General features: G+C 39.8%; 4 protein-coding genes across 17 annotated transcripts in view; 3 read left to right on the plus strand and 1 right to left on the minus strand.

Moving 5' to 3' along the window:
• The window catches only part of LOC108136556 (solute carrier family 41 member 1), a 30191-nt gene extending 26698 nt beyond the window's left edge, over positions 1 to 3493 (plus strand). For all 5 annotated transcript variants that reach the window (XM_041708149.1, XM_041708150.1, XM_041708151.1 and 2 more), the window contains 5 exons: positions 7 to 153; positions 625 to 772; positions 1480 to 1685; positions 1752 to 1900; positions 2194 to 3493. In XM_041708149.1, the coding sequence (XP_041564083.1) occupies positions 7 to 153; positions 625 to 772; positions 1480 to 1685; positions 1752 to 1900; positions 2194 to 2397 (854 nt within the window). In that variant the 3' untranslated portion in view covers positions 2398 to 3493. The remainder of the gene's footprint in view (positions 1 to 6; positions 154 to 624; positions 773 to 1479; positions 1686 to 1751; positions 1901 to 2193) is intronic.
• A 517-nt stretch (positions 3494 to 4010) lies between these two features.
• On the plus strand, positions 4011 to 6534 carry LOC108136646 (kinetochore protein ndc80). The gene is made up of 4 exons (XM_017257969.2): positions 4011 to 4183; positions 4240 to 4299; positions 4365 to 4755; positions 4819 to 6534. The coding sequence occupies exons 1-4, from the start codon at positions 4098 to 4100 to the stop codon at positions 6283 to 6285; spliced, it is 2004 nt and encodes a 667-aa protein (XP_017113458.1). The 5' UTR covers positions 4011 to 4097; the 3' UTR covers positions 6286 to 6534.
• A 392-nt stretch (positions 6535 to 6926) lies between these two features.
• LOC108136581 (late secretory pathway protein AVL9 homolog) lies at positions 6927 to 12033 on the minus strand. The gene is made up of 5 exons (XM_017257893.2): positions 11957 to 12033; positions 9882 to 11330; positions 8942 to 9343; positions 8694 to 8874; positions 6927 to 8334 (listed from the first exon to the last, which is right to left on the minus strand). The coding sequence occupies exons 2-5, from the start codon at positions 10939 to 10941 to the stop codon at positions 7788 to 7790; spliced, it is 2190 nt and encodes a 729-aa protein (XP_017113382.1). The 5' UTR covers positions 10942 to 11330; positions 11957 to 12033; the 3' UTR covers positions 6927 to 7787.
• A 3382-nt stretch (positions 12034 to 15415) lies between these two features.
• Positions 15416 to 24662, plus strand: LOC108136509 (troponin T, skeletal muscle). Of its 10 annotated transcripts, none has more exons than XM_041709263.1 (10): positions 15416 to 15529; positions 17987 to 18034; positions 18635 to 18683; positions 20631 to 20654; positions 21290 to 21662; positions 22538 to 22756; positions 22824 to 22916; positions 22974 to 23054; positions 23715 to 23793; positions 24023 to 24662. In XM_041709263.1, the coding sequence occupies exons 2-10, from the start codon at positions 18022 to 18024 to the stop codon at positions 24277 to 24279; spliced, it is 1188 nt and encodes a 395-aa protein (XP_041565197.1). In that variant the 5' UTR covers positions 15416 to 15529; positions 17987 to 18021; the 3' UTR covers positions 24280 to 24662. The 10 variants fall into 10 exon arrangements, with proteins under 10 accessions (XP_041565197.1, XP_017113259.1, XP_017113250.1 ...); XM_017257770.2 differs by having other exon boundaries at positions 21290 to 21659; XM_017257761.2 differs by having other exon boundaries at positions 18635 to 18679.
• Positions 24663 to 24738: the final 76 nt, after the last annotated feature.

The following is a 24738-nucleotide window of genomic DNA, read 5'->3' on the forward strand; positions in this document are numbered from 1 at the left end:
TTTCAGACTTTGTTTTGGTCGCTGTCATCATGTTCTCACAGAAGTACCGTCTCAATCCGGATAATCTGGCCACACCGTTAGCCGCCTCCATTGGCGATGTGGTGTCCATCAGTTTGCTCTCCTTTATCGCCTCGCTGCTGTACGATCATATCAGTAAGTTTAACATAATTCCTATGATTATTCCCATCTACTTTACAACCGAAAGTACAGAGAGACCCTATTAAGTATATAAATTATTGAACTTGTTTTTCGAGATCTCGTAAACTATTAAAGCCAACGGTTTGAAATTTATCATTCAGGTTCTAGTTGTGTTTACGCAGCACAAGTTTTAGTTAGAATACGCCCACTCTAACGCCCTCAAATAGCGAAAGTTTGTCATTTCAATCTGAGTCATGATAAGGACCAGATATTACGCTGAATAGGTTTATTTGGTTAATATCTATAGACTCGAACAAAAATGTTGTAAATCAAACCATTAGTTTAAATGCTATTAAAATAAATGTAAATGTTTGGATGTTTAAAAATTCGATCTACTACTCGACAGATGGCGCCACCTAAAACTAGACTAGGGGCAAATTTACTATCATATATTTTCCATATTAATCATAATTTTTTCCCCCACAGAAACGCACCTGTGGATCACATTCATCGTGGTCACTTGCTACCTGGTGCTGCTGCCCATGTGGGTGATGATCGTGCTGAGGAACGAGTACACGCGACCGGTGCTAAAGAGCGGATGGGTGCCCGTCCTCTCGGCCCTCTGCATAAGTGGGTACGTACTGTGTACTGCGCACTCCGCACTCCGCACTCTGCACTCTGCAATCTCTATTCAATCGGATCGGATGATGGACTCTTGAGTCCCGCGAAATTGGGGCCATGATAAGCAGAAAAACGTCAAGTTGTCCCCGCTATATTTAGATATATCAGGCCGTTTAATTTAATGCCAAATCATGTCCAGGCGATTGAATCTGAACGCTATTTATATACAAATCTGGGGAATAAGTAGAAGTCAAGACCCAAGAGACCATGGGAAACATTCGCACGGCTGGATGTCCCTGACTCGTCTTTGGCGGCAGGTCAAGCGCACTTGTAATTAGAATCAGTAGAAGCAGTAGGATTTGAATTCCCGGGCGTAATTATTCGCCATGACTTGGGCATTTGGGACTGCACAACTTCAAAAGACAAACAAACTTTAGTTAACGCGAATCAGAACTAGGGAGACATTAGATTTGAAATTAAATGAGTCACTTACTTCAGTTCAACCGCAACTGTTAATCTTTATTAATACACAAGCAATTGAACAATATATAGTTTTTCCTTGAAAGCTGTAAAGGCCAAACAAATGAATGTTATAATTTAAAGTTATCTATGTTTTACAACCATTATGTGTTGGAATCTAATCAAGTGTAAGCCCGGTGGTTTGGTTTCTAAACTGATAACTGATAACTGATTACTGACCTTTTCGTCATTTTCTTGCAGTTTGGGCGGCCTTGTGTTGGATGCTGCTGTCGAGGTGTTTACTGGATTCGTGGTGTTCCAGCCGATCATCAACGGAATCGGCGGCAACCTGGTGTCGGTGCAGGCCAGCAAGATATCCACAATGCTGCACCAGAGCTCAATTATCGGGATTATACCACCGCACACGAAGATTTGGGAGTGGCCGTGGCGGGCGCTCTTCAAAGGAGGTAATTCGCACAGTCGAAGCAGGCTAATGAACCGGATACTAATGTTTGGTTTTCCTTGGTAAACAGTTCCCTATGCGAAGACAGCGAGAATACTTATTGCCATGTCCATTCCCGGCAACATTCTGTTCATCTTTGCGGCCGACTATATCAATTATAGCACCTCTACGGTCACCTGGGTGTTTGTGATTTCCTATCTGATGGCCAGTTTAGTGCAGGTGAGTTGGAAGTTTATGGAAACATAAGAAAAAGCTACCAATTTTGACTAGCGCAATAAATACAAGCTCAGCCTTGTCGCATTATGATAGTAAATAAATAAATAAATTACTCAAAAACAATAAATATCTCCTGTTCAAAAAAAAAAGAAAAAAAAACTTCTACATTGCATGTCTCTTAATAATAGTCATTGAGTATACTAATTAAATGAAAAACCAACTATTTGCTTTAAAACTAATGGCTATTTGTAGTAAAACAAGCGCAAACAATTGCTAATGCGTTGCAATCATTTCAGGTGATGCTGCTGCTCTATATTGCCCACATTATTGTGCACGCGATGTGGAAGTGGAAGATCGATCCGGATAACTCGGCCATACCCTACCTGACGGCTCTGGGCGATCTGCTGGGCAGCAGTCTGCTGGCGGTGGCGTGGCTCTTCACCATGTCTGTGGGCATGCAGTACGGATCCGGAATGCAGACCCTCAACGCGCCCAACTAGATTAGCAAACGAAATAGGGAATACGGAATACGTAGTACGGAGTACGGAAAAACGTAGAACGATAAACAAAAAGGCAGCCACACACAACACACCACAACCACACCACACAATATAAAGAACTGTTATGTACCTAAAACAAATATATAGAAAACCTAGAAATTGTACGTATAGCCTCCAGGCGCCCCTCCCAAAAAAAAAAACAAAAAACAAAAAACCTCCCAACACCAAACGGAAACGGAAACCAATTTAAAAACGAACTAACTTTTAATGATGCATGTCGAATGATCGAGGCGAGAGAGATGATAATATCCTTTTACATTGTGTCCTTTTTCACATGGCTTTTGCTTGTGTTCCTTTTGCTCTACCGAGAAATTATGTGCGATTATGGTATATATATACAGGCTATATATGGGCATACATATGTAGATTTGCAGGCCTGCTGCGTCATATTTTTTAAGGCTTTTAGGACAATATTATACACATTTAATGAAATATATACATTGTATAGGGAGAAATAGAAGACGAAGAATAACTAAAAGAACATTTACGCAACGCAAATTGTTTTCTCCCCCTTCGGTTCTTGATTCTTTCGCTCTGGTTTACCTTAAGCAGCCAAAAAAATAATTGCAAAATATAGTCGTAAATGTAACCTACTTAATTCCTTAATTTACACTTGTCCACCAATTAGTAGTATTATCGCAGATTTGATTTTTGCAAGTCTCGCTTTCGATTTTGTGTGTGTTTTTTTTTTTAATATTACTTTTCTCATTGTCCCCATTCCCATTTCCCCGCAGCCCCCAGCGAGTGTAAAAGAAAAGCAATAATTAACGCGCGAAAAACGATATTTATTATTGCAAATTAGTTAGGACGATGGGAAAGTGTATGCAGGAGTTTGTACGTTCTGCAACAAAAAGTGAACAGGGATTAAAACGATGAGAATGAGAGACGTTCTGAAAGGAAATGTGATCGATATTTAGTTATAACAATATATAATAATTAATATAAATTAATGAAAAACGTAAAAGAAAAGGCATCAATATTGTGTAATACTTGAAACAATAATACCAATTAAATAAATATGTTGGAATAAACGAAAGCAAACAAAATCGTTCATAAGGAGAAGGGTGTTTTTGTTTTTTCTTTATCTTTAAAGGGATGTGCAAAGGTCACGTAGTCATTATTTACCTAAAACAACTGGCTATCATAATTATTTCTTATAAAGAGATAATTATCATATAATTAGGTGATTCTCAGAGACTAATTACCAGATTTTTGTTAACATATATTGTTATTTGAAAAAAATACAAATCTATTTGCAAATCGTTCTGTTAAGTCATAAATTCAAAGTTTTTCTTTATATTTTGTATACCAAAAAGTCGATTGTCGAATAAAAAAATATTTACAGTGAAGAACGCGAGAACTAAACATAAACAATTGATTCGTACTTATCAGTGCAAATAACTTTATATTCTGATGCTGGATTTGCTGCGGTTGCAGTGTGAACGCTGATGGATGCTGGTGATGCTACTGCCATGCAGTGTGAACACTGGCGGCAAACTGTAAAACTCAAAAGCGCATCTCTAGAAACTATCGATTACAAGCGCAGCCAACTTCACGTTGAAGCGAAATTTCGAATTGTCAGCACGGCGCCTATTTTCTATTTCAATTTTTAATTGTTAAAAGTTAATTATTTGTCCAGAATGTCGCACCTCATGCCCCGGCGTACCATCGAATTCCGCGGCGATTCGCTGGAAGATCGTGGCACCGTGGATAAACGGCAGTCTAGGTGAGTTGCTCAGAATCCCAGGAGGACTAAGACCTAACCGAATAACCTTTATTTAGGAGCAACAAGCGCAGTGCAGTCACGGCCACTCCGTCGTCCGTCCAGGCGAATCCTAGAAGGTGGGTACACTGACTAGACAGTCGCCCAATAACCACATATAATGCCGCTTCCCAATCCCCTCCAGACCCTCGGCGTCGCGTCTGCCGCTACCGTTGAGCTTGGATCGGGATCCGGCCAACCAAATGGGCACGACGCCCAACCGAGGCCACCGATTCGTGCCCTCGACCGCGGAACGCCCTGTTCCCCAGCACTCCGACAAGAAATGGGTGGCGGAGCGGGCACAGCAGATACTGGAGTACCTCAATGCCGTCCAGCATAACGAGAAGTCCTCGGGACTGGGGCTCATCGCAGATCTGTTTAACCGCGCCGGCGGTCTCCGGCACATGACCATCAAGCAGTTCGTGGCCATCCTTAACTTCCTCTTCCAGCACATCTGGCGCAACAAGGTGACCGTGGGCCAGAACCACGTCGAGGACATCACTAGTGCCATGCAGAAACTGCAATATCCCCATCAGGTGAGGCTGCTGTAGGACATGGCTTTATTCCACCTTCATCTCTAACCAATTTGTAACTTTCAGGTGAACAAATCCTGGCTAGTGTCGCCAAATACGCAGCATTCCTTCGGCCACGTAATCGTTCTGCTGGACTTTCTCATGGACTTTGCGCCACCCTTGCGCGACGGGGATGAGCCGTTCGAAGAGTTTCCATTCATGGAGACCACCGAGCACTGCGAATCGATGGTCACCATGTCGACCACCCAGGTGCAGACCGTTCAGTTGGACGAGGAGGTCAACGCTCTGCTCTTCGCCGAGGCCAGCAAATGCATTACCCTGTGGGATCAGGAGCTCTCCAAGGAGGAGGCCATGCTGCAGGCCAAGACCAGCGATGAGCTGATCAGCCTGAAGTGCGGTTTGCCGGATCGCCAAGATCTCGACCAGAAGATCGGCGATCTGAGGGCAACGCTGCAGCAACTGGATGACAAACTGCAGGATGCCAGCGACGACAAGAAGCTGGAGAAACTGGAACGGCTTTGCAATAAGCAGAAAAAGCTTGGCCAACAGCTGGCTGCCAGCGAGGAGGAGCTAAGCCATCAGACGAACCTTTTGCGCCAGCTGACCGCCAAGATCGAAGAAAAGCAGACCACGATTAGGGAGCAAATGAAGTACGAGCAGCGGCTGCGGGAGGCGGTGAACAAACAGAAGTACTCCGCCCAGCAGCTGAAGACGCTTCAAATTGAGCTCAACGATATGGAAAACTACTCCAAGGCCTATGAGCGACAGCTGAAGGAGGTGTCCGATTTGGAGCTCCACCAGCAGGTGATGGTGTCGCGGGCCAAGCAAAAGCAACTAGACGCCGTCGAGGCTTTCAACTCGCATGCCCGCCACATGGCCATGACTTGCGGCCCCAAGATCGCCGGCGGCGGGGTCGACCAGCAGTTGGATTTAACGCTGCCCCTGAATCCCAAGCTGGAGGATATCGCCGGGCGGGTACAAAGCCTTAAGTTGGTGGACAATTTTCTTCAGCAGCAGCGCCAACAGAATGTCGAGCGGCGTCAGATGCTGGAACAGCAGGCCGACACGATAAGGGACAAGACCCTTGATCTCGACTACCAAATCGCCGATTTGGAGTCGCGTCTGCGCGCGAAGGAAAACAGCTTGACCAAAATGGAGGCCGACTATCGCGCCAAGCGCGAGATGCAGCTGCAGCACCAGCAGCAGCTCCTGGAGGATCAGCAAACTCAGATCGCCCAGCTGAACGAGCTGGAGCAGGATCAGGTCGAGGCGCAGGAACAACTAAAGATCAGCGAGCAGAAGAACGAAGATCTAATCGCTGCCGCCGAAAAGTATCAGAAGCAAGATCACCAACTCCGCACCGCCGCCCTCGACGACTGCGAGCAGAAGCTGGCCGAGGCGGAGAAGGAACTGCAGACCCTGCGATCCACGCTCTCTACGAGCCAGGCCAAACTGTCCGTTGCCCAGGAGCGGTTGCAAGCCGCCCCGCTTCCCTCCTTTGAGCCAGTGCTCGAGGCCATCAGAAAGCGTTGATGCAGTCAGTGACCACACGTTTGTTATCCATGTTATCCAGTTGTAAAGGATTTATTAAATACTCTGGTTTTGATTTTTGCACAGTGAAGTGGAAGTAGTGTGTCCATGTTTGGATTAAGTAACAAAGAGGTTTCCTTGTCGTTCGCTCTCGCTGTTCTGCTCAGTTTTGTGAAAAGGCTGGTTACACTGTTCAAAAAAAAGGGAATGTATATTGCATTAAGTGTTCAAATTATTATAATATTATAATATTAAATAAAATGCATATAAAACAGCATGATCTAATATTAAAATAATTTAATTAATGTGGAAAATATAAGATAACTAATAGTTTCTATTTAATTTGAATCACCATTATTAAAGTTAAGTATGGTTTAAATTTAAATTAAATTTTCAGATATTAAAATCAATTCCCAAACAGTCAAATGAAACCTTTTAAAACAATTTTAATATTTTTATACTTGAAATAAATAAAATCTGCAATGGATGAAAATCAACATTGTATCGAGTACAAAATATTTGGATTTATTAAGTTTTTATTTACCAGTGTGGATTCGGATTTCACTATTACCAATTATGCATATTGCATAATGGTTTATTTTGCTGATCTTAGCCCATAAGCGAAAACAGAACAAACAGTACAGTACGTTAAATGCATTTGGAAATGTATTTATTTTGGATTACATTTGGATTAGGTAAGTAGAGTTGGACACAACGGACCCTGGACAAAGAGGGCGACTTCTCGACCGAGTCCCATAATATCAGATTTCTTTAAGTTGCTTATTGCCACACGAATTACGCTGTCGTTTTTGGATTACAAATTGCACTTGGAACGGTTTAGCTTTACATGGTTACACATATACACTGAGTGGTGGGTGGAGACGGCAAGGATAACTTAAGCGTAGGCATATATATAAATATTAAATAATATTATCTTTTGGCCAATTGGGAGCTGGACTGACTTGTGCCAACAAATATAGCAGGTAAAAATCAAAACAGAAACAAGAATTTTTAGAGGCCATATTAAGCAAAGATCATAAGTTCAGATTGAACTTCCACTTTAAAGTCAAAAGTATTTGCACAATTTGTAAGCATTTTTTTTTCATTTGACTTGTGTAAACACTTTTGACCACAACTGTACATAAATTGAAATGGATTTAAATGAAAACTTATCACAACATATATATACAACTGAAAAATACATTTGAACTCACTATAGTTTGACTTTTAAGATACGAATTTCACTGTTTTATGTGGAATTAGGAATGCCTCAATGATTGAAAGAAACAAAATGTGGCGTTAATCCCTATGATTTTGAGTACAAGTCGACCTGCTCCAGAATATACAATAGGTACACAAAAAAAAAAGAGAGAGTACAAGTAGTAGATATAAATTCAACATTGAGACTGAGACAATTTGTTGCATAATAAATAATTATCGTTTATCATTAAGCTTAGTTCGAGTTTATACAATGTCTGATCGTGCTGATGTTGCAGTTGACGTCCTCAGACAATGAAGACATCGCCACTGCTGCGCTCCACGGCGGAGGTGGCCACATTGCCGCCACAGCCGGGCCGACCGGCTTGTGTTGCGGCCACGGTCGAGATCTTGGGTTCCTCCAACTGATCCGGCTGATCGGGATGATCGGACTGACCGGCTTTGTTTAGCAGCTCCGCCTCGCGACCGATCTCCACGATGCCCTGCGACTGTTCACAGCTCGCACTGTGCGATTCGTGCGATTCGTGTGCCTCTTCCTGGCCAGCCAGGTGGATGCTGACTCCCGCCATGTCCAGGTCCTCGGCATCCTTGTGGTTTTGGAATGTAACTGAGCTGCAGATCTCTGGGACGGCAGCTCCTCCTTCGCTCGCAACGACCTCCTGGCCATTGGCGCCGTTCGCGGGCGCAGCGTTCGCATTGGCCGGCGCCGTCGTGATGGATGACCACCAGCTGGAGAAGGCACCCTTAGCCTGCGAGATGGCACCGCCCACCGCCCTGCTCGTGGTGTTCACCGCCTGGTTGATCTTCCGTCCACTCTCACTGTTTTGCATTGTTCTGAGAAAAAGGGGAAAAAGTATGTGTTACTTTCTGTGTTCAATTTACTTATTGCCAGCAAAGTCTTTGTTGTAAGGCATAACATTATAGGATATTAAAGAATAATAACCGCCTAGAAATAAAGAGAATTTGACACTTTCTGTATGTACATTAAACCAAGTACTTAGTTTTATAAATAAAATCTTTGATGTGGAATTTCTAAATAGAATTACGTTCATAATTCGAGACTTTACAATCTAAACTGAATAAGCTTATGTATATTTATTAAACTATTTTAGCTTGTTGGCAAGTTTATGAAATAACAACTAAATGCTTCGCCTCATTTGTTTATTTGGTGATTGATTCAGTTTGCCACTCACTGTGCTAGTTTTAGTTTCATGTCCGCCACGGACAAAGTGCCAGCAAAGGGATGTCCAGCGGGCAGGGCCTCAAAGAACTCCGGCTCGGGCCTCACATCGTACCACTCCTGGAAGCATTGCGTACGCTTGAAGGCGCCCATGAAATGCGCATTGAAATGATCGTTGTCCTTGGGCGTGGCATCTGTAGTTATGTCATATTTTAAAAGCAATTCTAGGAAGCAATTGTAGGCAGCAAGGTGCACACCAACCTGGAGCCACCGCAGTGCGCAAGAGGGCCAGAATGTAGCCCTGGAACTGCTCCCGGATCCAGTACTCGCTGCCCTCGGCATCCTCCTTGGGCGACTGCACGTGCTTCATGATGTAGTCCATGTAGCGCAGGTCCTCGGTGCTCAGCACCAGCTGGCGCCTCACCTCCGGATCGTGGGCATCCAGATTGGCCGCCTCGATGTCCACCAGCACGTCAGCCAGCTGACGCTTCTGCTGGAACAGCACATTGGAGGTGCCGATGACATAGGAGAGCACCATCGGATCGCTAAGCAGGTCCATGTACGGCAGCGACAGATACGGCAGGCAGAGATTGCCGCTGGCGAAGATGCTGACCGGTGCCCGGTACTCATCCGGGTTCACGGCGCACAGGGCGGCGAGGTTGGCTGCGGAGAAAGAGATTTAAGACATTGTCAAGCAATTGATACAGTTATTTAATGGGTCACATATTATATAATCGAATTTAAAGGCTATATAAAACAGATAAGTAAACCCCTATTTTGACTGATATACGAGGTATTAAGTGGCATTCAATCGAGAGAAAAACTAATTTAATAAAGGGTCAATCATTTCAAAAATAGTTAGCTTTTAGTGTCATTAATATACTAGTTTTTAACAGCGGTCATATTAGTGAAGTCATTTGAATTTAGGGGCAATATAAAACAGATTGCTTTATAATTTTGTTAATGGCTTAAATGTAATATTATTACACGGGGGTCGTATAAGTCAAATCATTTGAGTTTAAAAGCTATTTTAAACAGATTGTTTTATATACATATGTAAACCACTATTCCGACTATTTTTCATATAAAATATGTTATGTTACGTTACAACAACTTCTCTTATGAGTAATTCAATAGCATATGACCAAAGTAAGAACTATGTAATTTGGGAACAGGGAGTGCTATTTGGTCAGCTACTCACACGCCAGTGTGTCCACGCTGGCCTCTCTGGTCAGCGAGCTGTTCCTGCCGTTCGACGAGTCCTGCGACTGTGAGTTGGGTGTGGAACGCGGCGAGGTGTCATCACTGCTGGCCTGCTCCTCGCCGGCAGAGGCTGCGGACGAGACGAGGGCCAGTTCCTCGGCGTCGCCCTCCGTCGCGGTGGCGCTCTCCGGCGTTAGCTTCTGCTGACCATCTTCGTGACCAGCTGCTGCTGCTGCTGCTTCTTCTCCTCCTCCTCCCACGGAAGGCACTGCCTCCAGTTCCGCCTCCGCCAGAGCCTCGCGCTGCAGCGAGTCGGTGAAGTCGGGCATGGGCGACAGGGGTCGCGAGGTGCGCACACAGGCCACCTCCTGGAAGCCCTTCTCGAGCAGGCGGGGAACCAGCGAGGCCATGCCCAGGATCAGGACGCACATTTGGCGGACGGGCGAGCCGAAGCACACCACACGTCGCTGCAGGAGCAGGAGTTTGAAGAGCATGAGCGACTTGTGGCGCCAGTGCAGCACTATTTCGCGCAGCGAGAGACCCACATGGAAGTGGCGCAGTGGCCGGCGCGACTCGTCGTCCTGGAGGCAGGCATTCAGCTGCTGGTAGGCCTTGACCAGCAGTTCCGTGCACGAGAAGTCGCCCTGGTCGAAGAAGGCGTCGGCAATGAGGGCCAGCTTGACCTCAATATACCCGTAGATGGGCAGGCGCGCCAGTATGCACACAGACTTCTGCACCGTGCTCCGTGTGACGTCCGCCGTCCGGATCTTCAGTTTCTCCACGGGTATTTGGCGATAGCAGGACACCCCGTAAATACTCGCCGCCGGCTCATACAAGCTGGGCAGGTTGAAGAACACGGTGTCCTCGGCAAAGTTGTGCGAGCCATCCGGCAGCGCCAGAGTGGGCAGGTACTTCCACCCGGAGGGACACTCGTGGCGTCCCGTGGAGCCCGAGATGAGGGGCGGGTGCGAGAACTCCACCTGGCAGCCCAGCTTGTGGTGGAAGCCCACCACCAGGATGTGCAGGATGGGCGGCTTGTTCTCCGGCTCGCTGGCCATCGTTGCACGGAGCACGCGGTGTCCTCCAAAAAAAGGGGTTTTCTTCTTTTTTTTCTTTTTTTTTATTAGTTGCGAATGGAATCCGGAGCAATCGGTTTGGCCACTACCGCATCGGCCCTCTCGCTCGCACACGTGTCGCAACGCAACGCAACGCAATTGTTGTTGTGCTCGCCCACTGCGCACTCTTTTTTCGCAATTAAATGATATTGTTTTGCCCCGGTTTGGCTAATTCCGCATCAAAAACAATCTTTTGTGTTTAATTTTTTACTCTAATTAGACAATCGCCGGTTATCGATTGGTTCGATTTTGGTAACGACGCTATCGATTGTTCGCTGTGCGATTACACTTCGATAGAATGGCGGTAACATTTAAATTGGTCGTGTTACTTTCTAAGGGTTAATTCAAAATTATTAAAAAACAATAAAAATATTTGTGTGTATTTTAGCTAAACTAAATATATAGACTATTCACTATTCCAACGCAAGTAATAGACCAATATTGAAAAGGCCTACCTTGTTAAGCTCGTAATAAAATTCCAAGTCCATTCTCATTCAAATCATTTTTTTTTGTCAAAAGTTCCCATTCCAAAATCGACCCAGTAAATTGTCATTTTTATTTAGACACTTTAAGTTTTTGAGCATTTTGGAAAACATTTTGATGTTACCCCTTATAAAAAATGCAAAAATTTGGCAAAAATTATAAATTTTTAAATTAGTGTAGAACGCTATGCAAAACAGTTATTCTGTCAATTGTGACTCATTTTTTTGCCATGTTGCATAAAAAAAACGCATAAAATATTGATTTTTGAATTGAATATCGACCCAAAGGCAAAATGCACCATTTATTTTTAAAGCTTAATAACAATAGACTTTTCTATTTGCATATTATGTTTCTTAGGTATTGTGTAGATTTTAAGGGTCGAAATAAAAAAAAAGTAATTTTTTGTATGCTTCAGAAAAAAACAGTTTCATCAAGATTGCACATATAAGAGCAAAGTTTTATAAACAAAACTTACCAGCTTGGTTTGGTTATCCTAATAAAGCTAACCAAATCGCTTCCAAAACAAAAAAGAAATGTTGACACACAAAAACTTCCCATGTTAGCTTGAATACTGAGCCTGAGATAGTAATTTTGAAATTAAGTTTTTCCAAGTGTCAACAAGCCAAAAATGAAGTCAAAAACAAATTCTGAAAATAAACGTGTAATATTATACATATAGTAGACAGAGCATAGATACTATATAAACCGCCTGTGTATGATGGCTTTCTTAAACGTTTTTATATTTTCTGTTGTTTTCTTTTCGGCATTTCTTCAATGTGTTTTTTTCTTATGGATTTTTCCGTTGTTTTTCTTTTTTTGATTTTGTTCGCTTTCATTTAATTTAGTTAGAGCGTATTTTTAAATCGAACATTGAACATATAGAGTCTAAAATTGACAAGAATCGGTTGTTTGTTCTTTACAAAATATGTTTGCTTGACCTGATCCGTGACAATCTTATTCAATGAAAACAAAATGGAACACGGTTCTGGAATAATTCATGAATTTAATATGACACATACATTTTTAGCTAATAATAGAAAGCTTATAATCGGCTGACTGAAATTTTAATATGACCAAAAATTCGTATTTTGCTCTTAAATGATGTTTGAAATGCAAAATATGCACTTAAAACTATGATTTATGTATAATATTTGTAGGGATTTTTATAACTATTCAATTCATGATTTCCTTGGGCTAGCTCGTCTAAAATTAAATTTTTGTCCAGATCTTGGATAATGTTTATGTTATTCTTCTATGCAGATATTACCCACAGTTGCCCGTAAACATCGCCCCAGAAAGCTAGCCTATAGATAGACATATAGAAGATACTTAAACAAATACATATACGCGCATACTTTAATATGTAATATATATTTATATCGGGGGCTTCGTGCATACGATCGGCACTAAAGACCGAAGGCTACAGACGTTAGCGCCCACACAAAATGGCCAAAAATAGAACAACAAAAATTCGAAACTGTGCTATTTGTTATTCCCTGATTTTCTAATTTTCTGATTTTCTGATTTTCAGATTTTCGGAAGATGATGCGAATTGAAATTTAGTTGAAGGCATACCCAAAAGCCCACATCCACACATGCCCGTACTTATAGTTCGGTGTACGGATTACTGAACTATTTGGCCCGATGTTCGTCATAAGTTCACAGTTGTTTATCGAACGGAAAATGTTATGTGAATCCAAATCCAAATCCAGGCCAGATGGCAACCGAATAGCCCCGAAAAGCGATTACAGATGTCGGATTAGATACATGGATCCCCAGATCTGTTCATGCACTCTTTCCCAGATAAATCGACCTGCCCATTCCCATGTCCATGCCCACCTGTGTCCCATGGCGATTCTGTGGCTCTTGGCAGGCCATGCATAATACCTACACCGATCCGGACTACCCATATATACTATATTGTATCCGCTGTGTGCAATTCGCATACGTGCAGATACAAAAATGTTCTAAATTTAAGAGACTTGGTAACCAAAAACGAAATCAAAACAAAAGGCGAAACTCAAGGAATATAACGTAATTTTACTGCATGGGAAAAATAAATGCATATTATAATAAGTGGTTTCACAATATTTATTTCCTATATAATAGTATTTAATCTATCACATTTAGAAGTCGAATTTATTCTATAACCTAATTAAAAAAGAAAGACATTTACAACCAATGATAGCAATAGTTTAATTTTGCAAAATTATATTTTTTATATATTATAGTCATGTATTTACATTACAGATTTTTAATGCAAATTTTAAAAACAAAAAAGGTTTCATTTATAGCATTATTAAATCATTTAAATGTTTATTATTTCAATAAAACAAGTGTTGCTTGTATATATAATTTTTCACCCCGATTATTTTTAAACATAACCGTATGCTTTTATTTTTATCAGCTTCAACTTTATTTTTTTAAATAAATACAATAAATTAAATAAGCTTGCAAAATTGTTTCCGAAATTATTATTATTATCCTTAAATATTAATTTTTTTCATGCACTGTTTTATTGGAACTTTTACAAGTTATGAATTTTTAAATTGTTTTACTTACTATAGTTTTTATTATAAAAATTAAAAAATATTTTTAGTTTAGAAATATTCAGAACACATAATAATTACAAGTCGATTTCTTAATGATTTTGTTTAAATTTGTTACCGAATAAACTAAAATTTGTATATATGATTAAAATATTGTTCAGGCTTTAAATAACAATTAATAAAACCCAAGCATATTGGTACAAATTTAATATCGGTTTTTAAAGGCATTTGTTTAAAGATGGCATTTGTTTAAAGATTGATATCTGAAACATTGTTTTATATTCATAGCTTATTGGTTTTTTAATTGACTGAGCATGAAAAACTCAATTCATTTAAAGCGGAGATTTTTGAATATTGCTTTGAGAATTTTAAAGGGGTTCATAAATGACTAAAGGATATAAATTGTAATATTGCATGATGATAAAAATGAATAAAATGATTTTGCAACAAAATGAATAGTTTGTGTAGCAAGTATTTGTTTACTTTTAGAGAGTTATTTTCGTTTTTTTTTTGTTGTAGATTGACCTAGCACATAGTCAAGTAATTCAAGAGTGAATCAAAATCGGCAGCCAAAACCAAAGGCCATCAGGTGCGTAAGGGTATCTAGAACTATTTGGCGAAAGTATCTGTTGGAAAGGAAAATAAAAAAATAACAATGCAAAAGGAGAGAAATAAAAAAAGAAAATCGGAACAATGACGAATAGTTTCAAGTGTTAGACAAATGGCAATGCGATGGGGCCACCTAAGGCCGTTCGACGTCAGCAGTCCGATCGCGATATAGACGGGGTAAATAAATATATATATATATATATAAATGTATTGGTAAAGGGGCGGAAGGGGGAGGGGAGGGATTGGAGGGGAGAGTTTGTAGGGCGTGCACTCTGGGGTTCAAATGCTGCAACGATCCGTTGTGGAATCCTAATTATATGTGCTATATACGTATGTATATTGCCCACGTACAAACACGAAAAATATATGCAGGCCGATTTTTTAATGGCTGTGAAATTTATGTTCTACGATATTTGATTCCAAAAACAAATGTGTAAAAAGCCGCCAACGCTTTAGACCGTCCATATGGCTATATACTTATGATCTAGTTATGTGCGTGTGCCACATACAGGATGCCGCATCTCGCTCTGGCCAAAATGGAAAATTGGAAAATTCGGAAAACTGGGTGTCACAGTGTGCGTGCGTACAAGTTTATGTTTCAGCTGCAGCCCACCTGAAAAATGCCCAACCCCACACAGCACCCACCACCCACTTGTTGCCACATCGGCCAGCGATATCGCCGGCCTCCTCGCACCCATGCGAAGGCTATATGCTATATAGAAAGGCGATCGGTGTGTGCGTGGAAATGGCTTTTCCGCGAACGCGACGAAAAATTCTTTAACATAACGTGTAGCAGCGCTTTTCATCGTCAGTCTGTTTAGTCGAACCGCAGCATTCGCTCCTACAACGTCAGCTGCTCGGACTTCAATTCAATTTGTTTTTCTCCCTAAGTAAGTTTTTTTTTTTCTGTTTCTGCTCTACTGCTGCTTCACATCTCCTTCTACTGCTGCATCATCAAGAAAGAACAAAAATCAAATAAAATAAAATAGTGTGTCTAAAAAACAAAAAGTTTACAAAAAAAAAAAAAAGAAAAGATAACCAAATCCTTTGGAAAAGAACCACGAACCAAAAATCAACAATATAAAGCCACGAATTGGAAAACTTTAGTGTTATATAACATCCTTTTTTTTAAATTTTTTTAAAGTGAAATCAAAGAATGAATAGTGTGATAAAATGACTTGAAAGCCAAAAACAAAACTCTAAAACATTTCAATCCATTTATTTTTTTCAAAAATCTTTTTTTTAACTTTTTTTTTTCGACGGCTAAAGGCTAAAAATAAATTGAACAAATTCGCCCAGGCATTGGCAACGGCAACAACAATATTCAACAGCAACTACAACAACAGGATCAGCAGCAGCAACAACAACAAACAAAACCAACATCAATACCATACAGGAATACATATATATATATATATATATATATATATATATATATATATATATATATATATATTCAACCAGTTCTCGATGTGTTATATGATCTGAGAGGAAAAGTTCTTTAATTCTTTTTTTTCAACGAATTTTAAAAATAAATTCATTTTGTATGGGTGTGCGCGTGTGTGTGTGTGTGTTACCTTGGCAAAATGTCCAAGACACACACACGCACGTACATACAAGCAGGGTAAAAACTTTTTTCTACAGCTTTCGGCGCAGGCGCCAATTCAGATATTAGAGATATATAAATCGGAAAGAGACGGAACAATTGCCACCCACACACGATCGCTGGGAAATAGATTTCTGGAGATTTTTGGAATATGTAGGACTATAGATGGAAACGGATGGGTTAATAGAGAGAAAGAGCTGGAAAAGAGTGTGTACAAGTATAGGGTTAAATGGGGTGCAAATATTTATTGAAAATTAAAAAACGATAAATGTGAAAGTAGAATAATATTAAACAGGAAGTTGGTTCTTTTCTCATTTCATGAACTTGAAAATAGAAAGAAATTAAAAAGAACGAGCAAAAAGGATACAACTATAATGTATAAAGTAGTTAGTTTTTGTAAATAACTGTTTATAATGAAAGTCACTATCTGTAGGTTGATCTAATGATAACTTTTAAAATCTTTTCTACATCTGATTAATCGGATGATCTATTCACTGGTAACTTTGAGGTTAAAATAACAAAGGGGAGATATAAAAAATAATTTAGAGGCTAAATGAATATTCTTCAGAGAAAATTAACTTCACAGTTAAATTTTCTTTATCGCCAAACAACTCCCTTAAACTGACCCAGTTTGTCTGCGGCTAAAAATAAAACCCAGAAAATGCATTTTCAAACGAAAATGCATAAAAATTAAGGCAATCTCGCAAAGATTATGAAATTATAGACATCTTTGCACAGTCAAATATATATAATGTCATGGCATAATAATTGGCATAATATATGCGATCTATGAATGGTATTTGACTTTAATTTGCTTTTCTTTTCACACAAGCACGCCCAAAAAACATATATATAAACTCGAAAGCTTTTCTAGATTTAGTGCCAAGGTAAAAAAAATACAAAATTTTCAAAAAAGGCTTTCGCCGAAGCTTTTCGGATGTTTCGGAAGCTTTCGGCTTTCGGGAAATTCAATACGTGCCCCAAAGTCTATTTTTAATTTAGAAAAAATCTTAGGAAAAGGAAAACCACCGATATACATAGACTCTGGCCCTCTTTCTCGCACACATAGATATGGATGTAGATAAAGATAGCATAGAAAATTAAATAATTTTAGAGCGAAGCGTACGGAACTCGTTGTTGTTTGGTTTTTTCGTTTTTTTTGGATTGTGGAAGATTATGATGTGAGAACGAGACATTGTTGCCGGCTATATAAAGACAGGTCTCCCTGCCTACATATTCACGGCATATATATCCCTGAACAAACGTTTATATAGGGGACAGATCCGTCTAATTATAGAGTTGAAGCAAGGCAATCAAAGGCGCTTGTTTGTTGTTTTTGCTGCTGAAGGTACAGTGAAACTCTGAAGGAAAAAGAAGATGTGGTTTTGAAAGGACAATTTTAAATTAACATTATCATATCTTTTAAAGCCTTTTTCATCTTCAAATAAATACAGTGTTGGTGATGCTGTTGAAAAATAATAATAATAATACAAAATGTTATTAAAAAAGTAGTGGCAGATTTATATTGAATATTGTTCTGTCGTATTAGTAATTGAATACGTTTTTAACAGTTTGTAGAGATGGACTATTTTTGCAAAGTAACAAATTAAATTAAACTTTGTCATAAAATATCAACTCCATTTCCTATTATAACATAGACAAATCTTAAATATGGAAATTGCTTTGTCATATAAAATGTAAACTGTGACTAAATGCAAACTTTCTTCTTTTCTCATTGCAGGTTTTTTCAACCCTAAACCGTAGCCATGTCCGACGATGAAGAGTACACGTAAGTAGAACTTATGCTAAAGAGAACGCGATGCAAATATTAAGTATACGACGCATATGACCGCGAAAATGATTAAAAAGTGTGTAAATTTAAAAGTAAACTGTAAACTGTAAATTAAGTAAAGTAGCAAATCTAAAGAGAAGTATTCGAAGGTCTCGTTTGAACCCTTTTTCTAATACTAACTAATTCAAAGACTAGATTTTTGTAAAAGAATTTTTGTAATCACGTTTACCAGTGGCACCTATTTTGATCTGTACTCCTTTCTGTCTATTTCCACGCATTTCTCACCCCCGAACCGAATCCAAAACCGAAACCGAACCACGATCCCACAACCACTACAACCACCACCACAAACCCATGAATCTGTTCGATCAACCGCTAATGTTGTCGTTTCGTTTCTTTTGAAATCAACAACTAATAACAATCAACAACTATTCAACAACAACCACACGACAATTCAACAACAATTCAACAATATCACTTCTGCACCCGTGTGCCGTGTGTATCCCTGCACTTTCACTCAAAAAAAAAAAAAAACACCATATCCAAAAACCAAAAAAATATATAAAACAAAAATTCGTTTAATTACGAACTCGAAAGCAGCTCCGAGGAGGAGGAGGTTGTCGAGGAGACCCGCGAGGAGACGTAAGTACATTTTTGTTGCCAATTTTTGTCGACATCTTTTGTTGGTTTTGGTGCAGCAGCCTAAAGAACTCGATTGGTGTTCACTTATGTCTATATATTTTTTTTTTTATGTCATAACTATAACCAATTTTTTGATTTTTTTCGAAACCGAAACCTTGCCCCGCCCCCACAATCTTTTTTTTCAAAATTTTCTATATGTGTTGTATTTTGTCAATGTTTGCGAAAAAAAAACATTTTTATAAATTTTGTAGAAATATGTATTCCCCAAAAAAAAAAAGAAAAACCTGAAACCTGAAACCAACCCAACAATTCTGTTTTGTGTACTCGTCTGTAAATAATTTTATTTGTTTATTAATTTTATAATTATGATTTTATTTTCTGTTCTGTGTACATTTTTGTTATTTCTTTTGGTTTTTGTTTTCAATGTGTTGTTGTGTGTGTCTATAAAAACCGAAATTGAAATTGCAATAAAAAGTATAAAATCACAAAATCAGTATCCGATAATTGTACAAAATTTACTAATGGAACCCGAGAGCAAAACCCCCACCCACCCACTGTTCACACCCACACCTACTCAAGCAGCGAGTTCATAGTTTCATACACCTTCCCCCGAAAACCTAGCGAAAAATTGGCAAATTGTGTATATAAAAGCTGTGTGTATCCCCCACCACCCACATATGTATACAGCTGTGTTCAAAATAATAGTAGTGGGTCTTTAAAAATACCAAAAAGTAACATAATTTAAAATTATTTAAAGCACAAAAACAAAGTGTACTAAAATGTATGCCCAAATCAATATGATTTCCAAAATCTAAAATTGTCATAAAAAGCATTTGGCAAAATAAGACTATAAAATTGCTTAATAAATATTTATAGTGCACTACTATTTTGAACGCAGCCGGTTTTTTAGTGTGTATTTTTGTATTACTTGTAACACGTCTTTTGTCTATCTGTCTTTCTATTTTTACCATCGTATTTCCCGACTCCCCACAAGATAATTTATTTCCAAAGCCGTAAAACGCAATTTCTAAATTCTAAAAACAATACTTTTGACAAAAAGTTAACTTTTCGCCTATCGCTGGCCTGGCTTAGCAAAAATGTTGTCGCCTTTAAGATTTGGAAATCAATGATATCAACTATGTTTATCTCTCTCTTTCTCTCTTCCATCTCTTTTTGATCTCGTTCTTGTTGCAGGAAGTAAGTAAATTGAGTGAGAAACCAATGAAAAGAAGAAAGAAAGACCTATAAAAATTCCAAATATCTGTATAAAAGTTTTTTTCCAAATTACTCTTTGCCTGCCCCAAAAACTGTATGCTCGTTTTCCAATTTCCGAAAAAAAAACAAAAAAATTTGTGAAAAATTACCAAAGTTTCTGTGTGTACATTTCTGCTCCATATGCATCAGAGAACCAGTTCCAGTTCCAGAACCAGCTCCAGTACCAGTTCCAGTTCATACTGTACAAAGATTCGTTGCTTGGAATCATTTTTGAGTTTTCTTTAGAACAACAACCAACCAGAAAACAACAAACAAAACCAAACAAAAAACAATTACGTACCTACCATTACAAAATTAAATATTCTGTTCAACCTTTTATGCAAATATCTCTCTATATATATTTTCCATCTTATCTTCTTCTTTCATTTCGTTTACCAAAAAAAAAAACAAAACAACAAACAAACCAAACTATTTTGCAAATGAATTTTTTAAAACAACAAACCGTTTTTCTCTTTCTTTTCAACGTTCCTTTTTGTTTGAAACTGAAATAACGAAAACAATCGCATTTTGTATGAACTTTTCGAATCGAAACCCACAACAAAAAATCAATCAATCAATCGAAACCATCGTGAATTTGTCAATTTTTGAAACACAAAACCAATATATATATATATATTATATAAATAAAAATATCACCACCTCCATGTTTGTTGCCACCTCAATGCCTCACGTATAGAAAACCACCTCAGACACCAGCCGAGTAAGTCTATGTACAAAAAACAAATGTGAACAACAAATGAAACCAGAATGCTAACCAAGACTAAACCCCTAGTGTTATGTTAAGATCGTCCCCCGATTAATCCGCCTGTTCGTGTCAGTAAACCATTTAAAAAAGCAAAACATTTATTAAAAAAAAATTATTTCTAAGGTGTAAACTGTACCTCTGTAGCAAGCACTACTCAAACACAAATTCTTACTCACCACAACTCACCACTCCAGTGCCATCGAGCAATCCCAATCTTTTTTGGTGTGTTTCTGTTCTGTTTCTGTTTTTTTTTTATAACTAGAGTAGTATTGCCATACGTAGAATGTAGAAATCTAATGCTTTCTCACATCAGCACTTTGGTGGCTACTAATTGTAAAAACAACTCTTTGACTTTCGGAACCAAATCGAACCAAATAATAAAAATATAATTACAAAATAAAACAAAAAACAGGCCGTAAGAAATTCCGTCAAAATTCTGTAATTAATTTTAGTACCTAGACATTATTCGTAGTACTAGTGGCTATCGAAAAACAAACAAAGAAAAAGAGTGCTGCTCGATAGATTGAACTAATAAAGTGCTTTCTCATTCCCGAACCTAAACAACCGAAACGAACCGTTCCGATCATCAGAGGAGAGGGCGACCCAGAGTTCATCAAGCGTCAGGACCAGAAGCGCTCCGACCTCGATGATCAGCTGAAAGAATACATCACCGAGTGGCGCAAACAGAGATCCAAGGAGGAGGATGAGCTGAAGAAGCTGAAGGAGAAGCAGGCCAAGCGCAAGGTCACCCGCGCCGAGGAGGAGCAGAAGATGGCCCAGCGCAAGAAGGAGGAGGAGGAGCGCCGTGTCCGCGAGGCCGAGGAGAAGAAGCAGCGCGAGATCGAGGAGAAGCGCATGCGCCTCGAGGAGGCCGAGAAGAAGCGCCAGGCGATGCTGCAGGCCATGAAGGACAAGGACAAGAAGGGCCCCAACTTCACCATTGCCAAGAAGGATGCAGGCGTGGTAATTATATGAGATTCCATCAATGCCGGCTGCTGATACGCCACCGTTCTCCCCCAACAAAACCCCCCACCCCGCCCCATCTGTCTCTCTCTTTCTTTCTTCCCGTTTTTGTTTTCTTCTTTTTTTGATTTCTTATTGATTCCATATGTTCACCCACACAACCAACCACCCACAACCCATCGTATCAATCGATTTCCATCAATCGCATTAATCGTCGGTTTTTGAACTCATCGATCATTTGTTATCGTTAATCGTTTGTGTTGCGCCTAAATCGAACATCCACGAACAACCGTCAATCGTTTATGTTCGACTTCATCGTTCACTGTATTTGATATCATCGAAAATTCACGATCGTTAACCGTTTGTGTTTGCATAAATCGATCATATTGACATTTCTCAATCGTTAATCGCCTAAAAATATGCCTCTAAAAACACTACACTTCAAATGTGAAACTGAAACAACAAAACACAATTTTGTTTTCTTTTTTCTTTTACACAACACAACACAAAACAACACAACAAACAAACAAACAAACAACACACGCATGCACACACACAAACCAAACAAACAAACAAACAAAAAACATGAACAAACAATTTCCACTCTTTTTGCGCTCTTTTCTCTGTGTGTGTCTATCTCTCTCACTGTTTGTCTCTCTCACCACGTTTGTACCGCACGTACCGCAAATCAAATCTCAAAAATCCGAAACCAACCAAAACACGAAAAATAAAAACACAACGAAATGTGTCTGCATTGCAATAAAAAAAATCAACTAAAAATAAATATTAAAAATGCATCCTGCGCAAAAATCAATTCGAACCACAAAAAAAAAAAAACGAAAAAAAAAAAATTCGCCACATGAAACAAAAAATAGTTGGGACTCTCGTCCGCCGCCATGGAACGTAACAAGACTAAGGAACAGTTGGAGGAGGAGAAGAAGATCTCGCTGTCGTTCCGCATCAAGCCCTTGGCCATTGAAGGATTCGGAGAGTCCAAGCTGCGCGAGAAGGCCCAGGAACTGTGGGAGCTCATTGTCAAATTGGAAACTGAGAAGTATGACTTGGAAGAAAGGCAGAAACGTCAGGACTACGATGTGAGTACCGGAATAGCCATCATTATCCTAGACATCCCCATTTTGACAGCCATCTTTCACCTGACAGTTGAAAGAGTTGAAGGAAAGACAGAAGCAACAGCTCAGGCACAAAGCCTTGAAGAAGGGTCTCGACCCAGAAGCTTTGACTGGCAAATACCCGGTAAGAACTTCACTCAAATATCGCAATCCCAGCTAACCTGTGGTACTCTGATTACAGCCCAAGATTCAAGTCGCCTCCAAGTATGAGCGACGTGTGGACACCCGCTCATATGATGACAAGAAGAAGCTCTTCGAGGGTGTAAGTATTTGGTTTCCTTTTCTCCAAAGGCCAACAATGCTTGGGTATTTTTTTTGTTCGGGTTGTAAAACTCTCTCAATATTGTACGCACCTATATAGGGCTATAATACGGTCTATGCGGAAACCTTAGAAAAGACCTGGCAAGAAAGACAGGAAAGATTTACTCAGCGCACAAAATGTAAGCGTCCGCTGGGCCCTCCATGTCTACATGTCTCTCTTTCTATCTATCTATCTATCTATATCTATTGTTTTATGTTTATGTCATAAACTATGTTTTCTGTTTGTTCCACTACTACCGAAAGTACAGTCACGTCAAGGGGTTAGGCGTTCGAAAAACTACTAAAGTAGAGTTACGTCAAAGGGTGGGGAATTCGCAACACTACTTGAAAGTACAGTCACGTCAAAGCGTGGTGAATTCGCAACACTAGTTGGAAGTACAATCCCGTCAAAGGATTGGGAATTTGACATAGGAGCTTGGGGGGCTATTCATAGGCCATTTCGAGGGCTGACAACCAGTAACGCACCTAACGTCTACTCTCTTTTTATCTCTTTCTATGTTTTATGTACTATTTTTCATAATTGCCAACTGTACACAACTTGTACCGTGCTCATTATTAAATCACCCATCAAAACACGATCAAAACACTATGACACACACAGGGCTGGGATGCCATCAGCAAGGACTCGAACGAGAAGATCTGGAACGAGAAGAAGGAGCAATACACCGGCCGTCAAAAATGTATGTACTGTAGATCGGATAGCTTGGGATGTACTCTATAGCTGGGGATCAACTATGTATGACCCTGTTAATGGACGACAACAACAGAACAACATTCATCAATTTGTTCATTGTCGTGCTGTGTTCTTGTTTCTTTGTTTTTTGTTACCGTTTTGAAGTCCCCTCTCTAGTTACCCTATTTGAGTATATATATAATCGTTAACCGTTCCGATATCTGTTATCCATATAGCCAAACTGCCAAAGTGGTTCGGCGAGCGACCAGGCAAGAAGGCCGGTGAGCCCGAGACACCCGAGGGCGAGGAGGACGCCAAGGCCGATGAGGACATCGTCGAGGATGATGAGGAGGTCGAGGAGGAGGTCGTCGAGGAGGATGACGAGGAGGCCGAGGAGGATGAGGAGGAGGAGGAGGAGGAAGAGGAGGAGGAAGAGGAGGAGGAAGAGGAAGAGGAGGAGGAAGAGGAGGAGGAAGAGGAGGAGGAGGAATAGACCAATCCACCCAAACACTCTCTCGGCCCGCCCTCGCGCACCACCACTTTCCTTCACCACTTTTCGTAAAACAAACACTCTACATTTAAATACCAAAGCCAAACAATTTTAATAAAAGTAAAAGAATGAACTAAATAGTTATGATATATCTTAGCTTATTCGCCAAAACAACTTGCTATTCAAAATCAAAAAACTCAACATCTTTTTTATTGAATCGAGAAATGTAAGATTTCTTTAAAATAAAACATCAAAACCAACACCAACTAAGTCAAATACTAGCAAAACCAAAACCAAAACCAAAAACAACCAACCAACCAACAACAAACGAAAAAGCGAAACAATCAAGATATTAAAGTGTGTTATGGCATCATATCTATGAACAATTCCTGTTGTTTGTGTGCATGTTTGTGTGTATCGATCGGGTTTCCAAATTGGCGTTCTTATAATGGGGGAATATGC

The sequence above is a fragment of the Drosophila elegans genome, unplaced genomic scaffold (genome assembly GCF_018152505.1).
Source record: "Drosophila elegans isolate 14027-0461.03 unplaced genomic scaffold, ASM1815250v1 contig_149, whole genome shotgun sequence".
Taxonomy (NCBI): domain Eukaryota; kingdom Metazoa; phylum Arthropoda; class Insecta; order Diptera; family Drosophilidae; genus Drosophila; species Drosophila elegans.